The sequence below is a fragment of the Dendropsophus ebraccatus genome, chromosome 14, assembly GCF_027789765.1.
Source record: "Dendropsophus ebraccatus isolate aDenEbr1 chromosome 14, aDenEbr1.pat, whole genome shotgun sequence".
NCBI lineage: Eukaryota > Metazoa > Chordata > Amphibia > Anura > Hylidae > Dendropsophus > Dendropsophus ebraccatus.
In genome coordinates this window covers 53165032-53178358 of record NC_091467.1, presented here as the reverse complement: position 1 = coordinate 53178358, position 13327 = coordinate 53165032, and the positions used below count along the sequence as shown (strand labels likewise).

General features: G+C 45.9%; 1 protein-coding gene across 1 annotated transcript; it reads left to right on the top strand.

The window, feature by feature from the left end:
• The first annotated feature begins 4345 nt into the window (after positions 1-4345).
• Positions 4346-12629, top strand: TCFL5 (transcription factor like 5). The gene is made up of 6 exons (XM_069952088.1): positions 4346-5383; positions 7151-7322; positions 7408-7582; positions 9825-10029; positions 10461-10602; positions 12411-12629. Exons 1-6 carry the CDS (start codon positions 4776-4778, stop codon positions 12525-12527), a joined length of 1419 nt encoding a protein of 472 aa, XP_069808189.1. The 5' UTR covers positions 4346-4775; the 3' UTR covers positions 12528-12629.
• Positions 12630-13327: the final 698 nt, after the last annotated feature.

The window sequence follows — 13327 nt, the reverse complement described above, 5'->3', positions numbered from 1 at the left end:
GTAATAGTATGTGCTTTTTCTGACTTTATGTATTCTACTGCATGAGAGAGATTTCAGGTTTTACTTCTTTAAAATATGTGAAATTGAACCACAAAGTGAACTGCTGCGCAATAATATCAAGTTTGTTTTAAAGGGGAAATCTCTTATCCCTGCCAAGGACTTTGAGACATTCTTCAAACAGAAAATTGATGACATCTTAGAAAGTTTCACCTTACAGTTCCCTCTGCTTCCCCTATGCCTGTTCAGTGTTCTTCCCTACTAACTCACCTCTCCACCATCACTGAAATATGCCTCTCCAAACTACTTGCACCACACCTCACCACCTGTGCACTTGACCCAATCTCATTCCACCTTCTCCCCAACCTTACCTCAGCAGTTGTCCCAGAACAAACTCATCTCATCAACCTTTTACTAACGACTGGCATCTTTTATATAAAAACCATCACACCTATCCTTAAAAAGCCATCCCTTGACCCTACCTCCTTATCCAGCTACCATCCCATCTCACTTGTCCCCTTTGCCTTGAAACTCCTGGAACAACATGTCTACCATGAACTTTGCTCCCACTTTTCATCCAACTTGCTCTTTCACCCCCTGCAATCTGTCTTCCGCCCACACCACTCCACAGAACCTGCCCTCACCAAAGTGGACAATGACCTGCTAACTGCCAAAGCCTTATGCCAATACACTGTGCTCTTTCTCCTTCACCTTTAAAAGTAACCTGAAAACCTATCTTGTTAAGCTAGGCTATAACCTGTAATAATTCTGCACCAACTTTGACTGCCTGCCCTATACCTTCTGTCTCTCTCACTTTACCTCATAGATTATAAGCCTTCACTGGCAGGGTTCTCTTTCCCCGTGTATCCGTCTGCCATTTACCTTATTCATGTAATGTCCATGTTTGTTAACCCCTATCGCTTGTATAGCGCTATGGAATCAAGGCTGCCTTAAAAATAAATAATAACTCAATCTTAAAGGGGTTTTCAGATTAAAACTTACATCTCCCCTATCCACAGGATAGGGGAAAAGTAAGAGATTGCGCAGGGTCCAACCTTTGTGCCAGGGGGCTATCTAGAGATCACCAGGGGGGCAAAAAGGTTGGACCCCCCCCCCCCCCACACACACACACACTTTCCATTGTGCCCTATCCTGTTTTAAGTAAGTTTTAATGGGAAAAACTCTTTAACCAAAGACAGGTGACTTTGCATGAGGACAGCCTTTGTGCAGTCACCCCCACCAGTGGAAAAAAGGCACACACAGTTCATGAGTTGTGGTTATAATTGATGCCCAGCCATTACCAGGATACATAGCAGGACCCCTATGTACATGTGATTGAGGGATTCACATGGACAAATTGGTTCTTCCATGTCAACGGTGGATTTCTGTTCCAGTTAAAACCCAGTTGGAGGCTGAATAGGAGCCCCGTTCTATACCCTCTACTGTAAATGGGATGGACACAGAGCTTCTTGGTGTCAGTCCAAGAACATCATCTCTAGAGATGAGAGCAACTTGAGCATGCTGCATCCAACTTCTTCAGCCATCTGTATTCAAATGCTGAACAATCACACTTGTGCATGCTCAAGTTGTGCTCATCTCTAATCATCTCTAGATCTATTGCCACTTGTGGATTGTGAATTGTAAATCACATCCGTGTTGTGAATTTTGTCCCCCAGGAGAATGTGTATGTAATTTGGAAAAAAAAAAACCGAAAACAGCTGTATATAGTTTTTTATTAAAAAAAAAAAAAAGAGTAACACCACAAATCAACTAATTGGGTATCGCCATAATCATCCTAACCTACAAAATAAAATAAAAACATAACACCTCCTTACAATCCATCTAAAAAATGTTATCTAGTATAGGGGATAGCTAGCTGATTGTGGGGGGCTGACCACTGGGGCTCCCTGCGATTTTGAGAACTGAGATTCCAAAGTAGAGTTCGGCAGCTCCCATAAAGAATAAATAAAGTGGGGCACTCTGTTCGAACAGGAGACTTTGGTCTTTGTTATCAAGATCACAGGAGGACCAAGCAGCTGAGACCCTGCGATCAGCTAGCTATGCCCTATTAAGGGGATAACTGTGTCTGATGGGATTACCCCCACCATGATGTACTGGCACATCATGACCCCTCATGATAAACTTCTAGTCATGTGGCCAGTCGTTCTATGCCTCTTCACAAAATGTTGATTTTGAGTGGGTGCAGAAAAAAAAAAAGTGTTAAAAAAAAAAATCCCTAGCAATTATGCAACTAAAAAGAATCAAGAATCCTATTCTCCTGCCTATTAGGAGAACGGCTGAACAGAATGATGCAAGTCATACAATGATCTGTTCAGCATTTCTGTCACTAGCTTATGCTGCTAAACTCATTGACATATTCCCTTTAAGGTTACCCAGGGAGCCTTTAAAGGGGTTATGCAGCGCTACAAAAACATGGCCACTTTTCCCCCTACTCTTGTCTCCAGTTCAGGTGTGGTTTGCAATTAAGCTCCATTTACTTCAATGGAACTGAGTTTCAAAACCCCACCCAAGCTGGAGACAACAGTAGGGGGAAAGTGGCCATGTTTTTGTAGCGCTGGATAACCCCTTTAAGGTCAGACTCACAATGCCATGTGGTCTAACAGTAGTGCTTCATTAACTCTGTTCTTTCCATATCATCCAAAAAAAATTTCCATTTATAAAATAAATTGTTTAGGTTTTTCTTTGTTTCATAACGTGTCAAGTTTCTTTAAGGGTCCATTTACACTGACAGATTATCTGCCAAAGATTGGAAGCCAAAGCCAGGAATGGAATTGAAAAGAGGAGAACTCTCAGGCTTTCCTTTATGACCTGTTCTCTGTTTATAGTCTGTTCCTGGCTTTGGCTTCAAATCTTTGGCAGATAATCTGTCAGATATTCTTTCTTTGTAAATGGACTCTAAGGCTGCATTTCCACGTTCCGTCATCCTGACGGATCACGGATGTGGAATGCATGTACCGGAGACCCCCGTGCCCGGAGATGCTGGGAGCGGGGGAGACTTTATTCATAAGCTTCACGCTGTAGTAACAGCACCGCGCGGCTGATTCATTACAGCGCGGCGCTTATGAATACAGTCTCCCCCGCTCCCAGCATCTAATCACAGATGCTGTCCGGGCGCGGGGGGACTCCGGTACATGGGAATGCAGCCTTAATGTATCACCTGTTTAGTTGATGATACAATTTCAGCTACAGATGTAACTGATTCGCAGTGGATCCCTTGCTGGCCATTTTCAATGAGAAGACATACTCGCAGCGGGATTGATATCCTGCTGCGAGTATGTGACAGGCCTCTTAACCTCCTGCTGGACGGTACATACATTACTGGCTACGGCTTGCTTCGGGGGGCTCCTAGTGTCTGGATGTCCTGTTCAGCCAATCAGTGCGCTGCGGCGGTGCAGGGCACTGATTGGCTGAGGGGGACGGCCAGACGGGAACCTCCAAAGCAAGCTGGAGTGTGGAACCGGTAATGTATGCTCCGGCCAGCGGGGGTTAAGGGGGCTGTCACATACTCGCAGCAGGATGTCAATCCCGCTGCGAGTATGTCTTCTCATTGAAAATGGCCAGCAAGGGATCCGCTGCGGATCTGTTATGTGTAAAACTGGCCTTAATGGATCTCTCACCGTCTGATGGGGTGGAATGAAACACAAGCGAGGGGTAGTGCTTCTATATGTGCTGACCATAAATGGGGGAACAACTGTGTCACCTCAGACCAAAGAGATTGAATCCAGTTACACGTCCACGGAATAATACCTATTTGGGAAGACTACATTTTGGGGCAGAGTGTTACCCTAAGTTCTGTGGACTGACATTTTCCTATGTGGTATGTTTATACCACAGCCGCCCACTCCCCATGTGGAGGACCAGCTGCAGACTTGCTGCTGCTTTTATCTTTTGGATTTGTACTAGACTTTTCTTTATGCTAAAAAAATGACACCTGGAGAGAGTTGTTGTGGAAGTGACTCCATATTAAAAAAAATTCTGACTGGAACAAATGGGAAGCAGAGTTCACACAGATTCTGAATCTCATATATTTCTACCATTATTATGGCTTACACCTTCCAAAAACAAGTGCAAGTGCTCACAGGTTTCATGTGGCATTGCAGCTGCAAAGAACTGCCTGAGCTACAATACCGCGCCTGCCTGTGCACAGGTGTATTAGACAGCGCCCCCTACAGTGCTTGGGTAAAAACTGCTGGCACTGCTATTCCTAGTAGCGAGAGAAGCATAAGCTGAGCGAGCCTTCTCCCCTACCAACATGGCGCCTCCCCTCCTTCACAAGCGACGTACGTCCATGAGTCACGTGAGCTGACGTCACGCACGTCAGGTGAGTTTTTGAGCGGACGTTGCCTCTCCCGTTGCTTCTCCATGATTGCGCACGCCCCTATAGTATCGAGAGCAGTGAATCTACGAGACACCGGCTTCATCTCTAGCTCCCGTACACCGGTCACCGGAGCTGGGAGAGCGAGCGCCTAGGTGTGGGTGGGGTTTGCGCCAGGGTTTCCGCCCACAGATCGATGACGTCACAGGGAGGCGGTTAAGGACGGATCAGTCGCCCCGCCTCCGCGCTGTCCCTGGTGGTTGTGCGCAGTGGCTCCGCACCTCTCCTATATAATATACAGCTCCTGTAAGACTGCAGCCTCGCCCTCTATAGCTTATATTATTATTAGGAGGACATCATAGCCACAAGTGGCTCCTGTTCCTCCTCGGACATTGTGAATTGCAGACAAGGGTTAATAATCTTTATTCAATGTGACTTCATTATGTTCCGGCCATCTCCAGCACCTGATACCTGTCCCGCGGGGTCTTCACGCTCTTCCGCCTGTGTCGGTGAGGGTGTGGTTAATGAACAAGTCACCACAAACGTAACCGTTATCGAGTTGGCTGATATCGAATACACCCAACTGCATCAGCTCTTCTGTGCATACATAGACCCCCAGGGCAATGAGGGGGGTGCGGAGACTAGAATGGGCGCCATCGTTCCAGCCAGTGCTCCTCAGTATCAGTCCACCAGCCTCACCACTGAGGGACACAACCTCTGCCAGGTCAAATGCCAGTCAGACGCTAGCATAGTGCACGCTAACCAGACTGTAGGACACGCTGACTTTCAGTCCATCTTCCCTTCCACTAGTTGTAAATGGGATGGTTTTCAGCCATGTTTCACTAGTGGTGACTCCTCGCGGGAGGTTCCAATGCAGTTAAGACCAACTAGTGACATCGCTGGGCTTAATAAGGAAAATGAGAATTTAGGTCACATGTGTGAACCCAGAACGAAGTCTAAGGTCTGTGTTTGTTTGGAGGACAGATTTACCAGTTTACTGACAGATGTACCTAGGTGTACGGAGGTGGCGGAGGCCGATGTCACCAACAGGTTTGTATTTTATAATTTCATTTTTTTAGTTTCATGTAATGTGGTTGATCTAAATGGTTTTGTTACTGTATCGGGGCACAGGGAGCAATAATGCTGTGTGGAGACATTAATACTGTATGGGACACAGGGGACATTATTACTTTATGTGGCACGTGGGGGCATTATTACTGTATAAGGCACAGGGGGCATTATTACTATATAGGGCAAATGGGCATTGTTACTGTATAGAGGCAGAGGGGGCATTATTACTGTTATGGGTACGGGGGGGGGGGGGGGGGGGGGGGGTTATTAGGGCCCTATTACACCAACAGATATCTCAACCGAAACGCAAGTCATTGGACATTTTGGTAGTCTTTTGACCAACAGATATCTGACAGATTTTTTGAATGGATTTGAGAAATCCCAGTCCTTCCTTCCCTTTTCCTCTGTTTATTGTCTGTTCCTGGCTTTGGCTGCAAAAATCTGTCAAAGTGAGATAGCTGATGGTGTAATAAGGCCCTTATTGTTTAGGGCACAGGGGGTATTATTACTATATGGGGAAAAAGGGGTATTATTACTGTTTTGGGCACAGGTAGCAATAATTCTGTGTGGAGACATAGGGTATTAATACTGTATTGGACACAGGGTACATTATTACTTTAGAGGGCACATGGGGGCATTACTACTATATAAGGCACAGGGGGCATTATTACTATATGGGGCACAGTGGGAATAATTATTACTGTATGGGGCAAAGGGGGAATAATTATTACTGTATGGGGCAAAGGGGGAATAATAATTACTGCATGGGGCACAGGGGGCATTCTAACTATATGAGGCACTGGGATGGTAATATTACTATATGTAGCACAGGGGAGCATTATTACTGTGTGGGGTATTATTAATGTTTTGGGCACATGGGTCATTATTATTATATGGGGCATAGCGGGTGTTATTACTGTTGTGGCACACAGGACATTAATATTGTTTTGGGCACATGGGGCATTATTATATGGGGCATAGGTGGAATAACTGTTTTGAGCACAAGAGGCATTATTACTGTATGGGGATTAGGGGTCATTATTACTGTTTTGGGCACATGAGGCATTATTAAATGGGGCATAGGGGGTATTATTACTGTTTTGGGCACATGAGGCTTTATTAAATGGGGAATAAGGGGCATTATTACTGTTTCGGGCACAGGAGGCATTATTACTATATGGGCCTTATGGGTATTATTAAAGGGAACCTGTCACCCCCCCAAGTCGGGGTGACAGGCTCCCGACCCCCCACTACAGCACCCTACACTCACCTCATCCCGCCAGGTCCCGCTTCTGGATCCGGTCGGGTCACGGAGACCTCGAGCGTTGGACTCACCTCTCAGCGCGCGCGCCGGGCTGCAGCGACTGAGATTTCCGTGACCCGACCGGATCCAGAAGTGGGACCCGGCGGGATCAGGTGAGTATAGGGGGCTGTAGCGGGGGGGTCGGGAGCCTGTCACCCCGGCACGGGGGGTGACAGGTTCCCTTTAATATCTCGGGCACAGGGGTTATTATTACTTTTTTGGCACAGCTGCCATTTTTTTAACTGATTAACATTAATTTTGTATTGTATTGAATTTGTTCCATCGGCATCACATTTTTTCTTTATGCAGCCCATTTATGCAGCCAATTTGAGACTCCGGTCTAATAGTAGTCAGAGATGGTCTAAGTATCAAGATTTGTAAAGAATGTATTTCTCTGGCAGCTAGGTAGCAGCTACTTATGCTTCTTTATTTGTACATTACAGTTTGATGACCAATATCCACCACCCATCACAGCTCATAGGAGCCCAACCACTGGGCAAGTGCACCCCCATAGTAAAAAACAACACTGCCCAGTCTCCATTGCAGTTTGTATATTCTGTCATCAACCTACAGAACACGTCTGCAGATGGAAACGCTGATCGCTCCCTCGCACAGGTGATCCTCAGTCCCTGTAGTAAGTTGTACATGATACTGAAGATACCTATTCATGCACTGACCTCATGTTCTTGGTATTTTCCAGACTAGTTTCTCTATGAACTGTGGAGCGTCCTGCCCCCTGCTGGAGGCAGCAAAGAACAAGGAGATCTCACTATCCCGAGGAATTTCCTTCTGCTCTCAACACATTGAATCGGTAAAGGAGAACTTTGGACTTGAAAATAAATTACTTCCTGAGGAGATCTTGGTTAAAGTGAAGGGTAAGATTTCAGACTAGTCGCCTATCCAAGTGATACTGCAGATCATCTGCAATCTGATGCCTGTGCTGGCCACAACACAGCGCTCACTTCCTCCCCTTTCCTTGCTTGCTATCTGTGCTATTACATGTTGTCTGGATGTGAAAAGTAAGTGATCTCCCTGAATGGTGGAGTTCACTTTGGGGGCACTAACATATATAGAAAAAAGAGGCCCTATGTGAGAGACCCTTATCATAGTACCTTGTGCTATACAGGCTTCTAATTTCCCCCTTTATGCCCTTTTTACGGTCCTACTCGTTAACTCATTACTTTGGGAAAGTTCCCCACCCTTTTCTTATGTCGGGACAATTCTCCGCCCCTTTTATTACCGGAGTCTTCATGCAGTGTCAGTCAGTGGCTTCTAAGGCCAGCAGGATATTGTCATGCATTAAAACAGGCCTGGACTGCTGGGGACAGGGACATAATATTACCGCTTTATAAAGCTTTGGTGCGGCCTCATCTGGAGTATGCCGTCCAGTTTTGGAACCTGATTCATAGAAAGGACGTCCTAGAGCTGGAGAGGGTACAAAGAGGGCAACTGAACTAATAAGGGGAATAGAGCATCTTAGTTATGAGGAGAGATTCCGGAATCCCCTAATTGCCCCAATGCAAATAAGGTGCTTAGGAGCATTTGTGGCGTCTCCCCCCTGCTCCGAGCACCACTGTGTGCCACCCAGCCCGCCCCCTCCTGTGCCACCCAGCGCGCCCATTTCACCGCCCACTATGCATATTCATATATGCATAGTGGACTCGTCACAGTGCCAAGAAGATGTGCCGTCGGAGACGGCCATCTTCCTGCGCATGTGACGCTGGAAGAAAAATCCTCCTCTGCGGCCAAGCTGTTTTCATTGCCGAGGTCACTGACATCAGTAAGTATACGTTTATGTTTGTCTTGTTATTGTGTCCCTGTTGAGAGATTATCTATGCTGTGGATGAGGAGAGTGTGGACGATGGGAGTGTGGATGCATGTAGTGTATGATGGGAGTGTGCTTGCATGCAGTGGATGATGGGAGTGTGCATAATGGGAGCGTCATCCACTCCATGCATGCACACTCCCATAATTCACTACATGCATCCAAACTCCCATCATCCACACTCCCCTCATCCTCTCCCATCATCCACAGCATAAACAATATGGACACACTGACAAGATGAACATAAACGTATACTTACTGATGTCAGTGACCTTGGCAACGAAAACAGCTTGGCCGCAGAGGAGAATTCTTCTTCCAGCGTTAGACAGACGGCCGATTTGCACATGCGCAGGATGATGGCCGTCTCCGACGGGACATCTTCCTGTCACTTGCGCTGTGACGAGTCCACTATGCATATGTGAATATGCATAGTGGGCAGTGAAGTGGGTGGGCTGGGCGGCACAGGAGGGGGCTAGCTGGGTGGCACAAGGTTGTGCTCGGAGCAGGAGGGAAACGCCCCAAATGCTCCTAAGCACCTTATTTGCATAGGGGCAATTAGGGGATTTCGGAAGAATGCGGGGGAGGAGGACAACGGTCATCTGCTGCTAAGGTAAGCAGCTTCTAGGGCATATCAGCAGGTTCTCTGGGCCGCCGTTTTAAGGAGAGATATAATTAATTAATTTATATAAATATATACATGGCCCCTACAATAAATATGGGTAAAAGATGTTCCAGGTAAAAAACCCCTCAAAGGACAAGGGGGCACTATTTCCACCTGGAGAAGAAAAGGTTCAATCTCCGGAGGCGACAAGCCTTCTTTACCATGAGAGCAGTGATCTGTGGAACAGTCTACCACAGGATCTGGTCACAGCGAAAACAGTAGAGGGCTTCAAAACCGGAGAGACAAAATAACATCATCCATCCCCCTTCTATCCATCCCCTCCTTGGTTGACCTTGATGGACATGTGACTTTTTTTTAACCATTATAACTATGAATCCCACATGGGTGGAGAGAATCAACCAGCCCGTAACATTCAGGTGGTCTCTCAGTATGATATGTATGCCTTTATAATAAACCATGGCTACTCTGTTCCTGACACAGCACCACTATTTGCCTTGGGTGCAGCTCAGTTCCATTGAAGTGATTAGAGCTGACTTATAATACCACACTGAGCCTGAGGACAGGGGTGGTGCTGTTTTTGGAAGAAAGAGTTTTTGCCCTTGAAGCTCAGATTTTCTTGCTGTAATATTTTTTTTTCTCAACAAAAGACACCTTTATGACTGTCTTACAGACACGTTGTGTAGTCAGTCAATGAGAAAGAGAAGTCACGTGCATCATGCATCCGCTGACATGGAGGGGAGAGTCCTGGGTGACATTAGCAACAATCACAAGGGGGAACCTATGCAGAGTAATGCTGTGGAGAGAGGAGCTGGTAACAAGGAGACAGTCTTGTCCCAACGCAGGGAGAAACACAACCGCATGGAGAGAGAGCGCAGGTATAACTGGTTTACCTTCACATTTTACACTATTGTAATTAATATGAATATTTTTCCCCTCACAATGAGCTTCCTTCCCGGATCACATATGATTAGACGACCCATGAAATCTTCACTGCTGCCAATTCCAGTTGCGGATTGTGCAGATTGGTTTCATTTGGACTCTCAACTATATGAGGACGTTCACAAGATCCTAATCACAGTCCGTGCATGGAAGATGTGCTGTGTACCAGAATCACTGAACTTCCGGCATCATGATTCAGTACAGTAGCGTGGAGATTTAAACTGATACAGAATTCCCCCTAAACTATAAGACAACCCCTAACAGGACCTAGCTGTAGAGGTAAAGAATTAGCAATGCTATCTGGGTCCTGATATCTAAAAGGACCCAAAGGCTTCTCTGCCTGATAATTTTCTTCCTCTCTCTGTAGGCGCAGAATTCGGATTTGCTGTGATGAGTTAAAAAGCTTAGTTCCATTATGTTCAGTAGAGACAGATAAGGCAACCACGTTAAAGTGGACCGTGACCTACCTAAGATACATCCAGAAGACACACGGAGAACATCTGAGAAAGGTCAGACATCCATAGTGGTCATGAGACAGCTCTAGACCAATGTTATGGGTGTAGGGGGCTACCCTAAGCTGCATAGCAGGTGTTTATTTTAGGTGTTAATCTGTAACTGTTAAAGCTGTGAGTCTAATTGCATCACACTGCAACTTTAAAGGGAACCAATCACGCCGGAAATCGCCCTAATGATAAGGAAACGTGCTGGCACATCACCCAGCACGCTTCCCAAACATCCCCCTGTACCCTCTGTGCTCCCCTCTATTAGACCTGTTTTTTACTTTTATGAAGTACCGCACTGTAAGTAAATTAGTCACGGCAAGTAGTCACGGTAGGCGTATTTAGTCACAGTCCTGGGTGGTTGGAATCGCTGTAATCACGCCCAGAGGGGCTTGATTGAAAGACCTGCGTTCCGCTGACGTCTGCCGGGGCCTGCGTTCCACTTCGGTGGCGCAGCGACGTCTTTAGCACACCGCGCATGTGCTGTACGGCGGGAGGAGACGCTGACGTGCTGCACAAGCGCGGCGTCCTGAAGACGTCGGGGCGCCACCGACGTGGAACGCAGGCCCCGGGTGACGTCAGCGGAACTCAGGTCTTTTATTCACGCCCCTCTGGGTGTGATGACAATGATTCCAACTGCCCAGGACCGTGACCAGATACGCCCACCTAGACTACTTGCCCGCAATTTACATACAGCGCTGGACTTCATAAAAGTAAGAATATGGTCTAATAGAGGGGGGCACGGAGGGTACAGGGGGATATTTGGGAAGTATGTTGGGTGATGTGCCAGCACGTTTACTTATCATTAGGGCGCTTTTCGGCGTGATTGGTTCCCTTTAACTATTCCCTGTGGGTGTAAAAGTTGCAAGCAACATTCAACCAACTATCTGGAAATTAAGTTTGTTTGTCTGATTAAAAAACGTAGCGGCTTTACTCCAGAAAAAGCACTACTCTTGTTTTCAGTTTGCATGTGGTGTTGTAGCTCAGTTCTATTGAAGTTAATGGGGAAGAGCTGTAATACCACACACAACCTAAGGACAAGCATGGTGCTGCTTTTAGAAGAAATCAACTATGTTTTTCTAAGCTTGTTTGACTCCTATAACTTAAATGGATTGGTCACTTTAAAGTAAAATTGTTCAGTATACAGTATTAGTAACTGTACTCATTATACTTACTGACAGCAGCTCCCTGTGTACCTTATAGAGTTAAATCAGACTCTGCTTAGGCTGTGCTGTCCTGCTCTGTGGTGAGTCCGTCTATACGATCGCTGAGATGAAGGAGCATGTGACCATGCTCCTCCCCCAAATGTCTAACACTGAGCCTGTATATGCCTATGGAGGATACTGGGGGTTGGGCATGGTCACATGCTCCTCCATGTCAGCCATCCTGACAGACTCACCACAGAGCAGGGCAGCCCAGCCTGGAGGAGGGGAGTCTGATATTAGCTCTATGAGGTACACAGGGAACTGCTGTCAGTATATACAGTGAGTACACTTACTAATACTGTACACTGAACTATTTTACTAGAAAGTGGCCAACCCCTTTAAGTCGCTCTGTGGCTGTGATTTTCGTACCCAACCTATAAATAGGTACATGTGTATAGGTGATTGTATACTGGGCACCAGTCTTACATGAAATAGTTCTTACATCACTGCAGCATGTTTAGCCCTTGAGATTTATCTGAAGATTTTTTTCCCCCTCTAACTTTTAAGGGCAAAAATTAGAGTTTTGGAGAAATTCTTGCTCCAAGAGGCAGTATTCTCTTATAGAATTGCCTGCATGACATTCTTATAATTACACTTCATTCTCCATTTCAGGAGTTTGAAGCAGCTTTCTGTGCAAGAACAGGAAGGAGAATGAAAGTCAGCACAAGAAGTGGTTCAGTCCCAGAGGCGGCTGCGGCAGGCAGCAGCTCACACCAGGATGTCAAGTAACAGGGTACGGCGTGTATCACTGGAGCTTGGTGCTGTGAGGACACCGTATCTGCCATGTCAGGAGGGCAGAGGTCACTATAAAAAAAATACTGTACCTGTTTACCTTGGTTTGTGATCTGTTACACATTTTATAGATATTTTCATTAAAAAAACAAACAAACCTGGAACACTTTATTACAGCCCATTTCTGGGTTAGGCTGGGTTCACACTGCGTTTTTGCAGTCCATTTTTTCATCCGTTTTTTTTGCAAAAGACGGATGCATTTGTGTTCATCCGTTTTGATCCGTTTATCCATTATAAAGAAAAAAGGATCAAAACGGATCTCTTTTTTTAACATACACAAAAACGTAATCAACCTCATTTTTGTGTCCACTAAAAAAAAACTAAACAGTTTCCCCCCCCCCCCTTTTTTTTAAGTGGAAGTCAATGGAAAAACAGATCAAAACAGATGCACACAAATGCAAAAAAACTGACGGATTGCAAAAACGCAGTGTGAACCCAGCCTTACTCTGGTCTCCTATTTGGGTAACCCTATAATGCAGGTTTCCCATCCCTGCTTTAATGGATCCCATTGGAGCACCCAGGTGGTCACCTGCTTTCCCCTGTGAGGCATTTGTAACTATATTAGTAGAGTATTTACCTCCCCATAACATAGATGTATAAGGCTGGGTTCACACTACGTATATTTCAGTCAGTATTGTGGTCCTCATATTGCAAGCAAAACCAGGAGTGGATTGAAAACACAGAAAGGCTCTGTTTACACAATGTTGAAATTGAGTGGATGGCCGCCATATAATAGT

Coding starts and splice junctions, on each gene's coding strand:
- TCFL5 (XM_069952088.1), top strand. CDS start 4,776: ATGTTCCGGCCATCTCCAGCACCTGATACCTGTCCCGCGGGGTCTTCA. Junction 5,384..7,150: donor GAGGCCGATGTCACCAACAG/GTTTGTATTTTA, acceptor TGTACATTACAG/TTTGATGACCAATATCCACC. Junction 10,603..12,410: donor ACGGAGAACATCTGAGAAAG/GTCAGACATCCA, acceptor TCTCCATTTCAG/GAGTTTGAAGCAGCTTTCTG.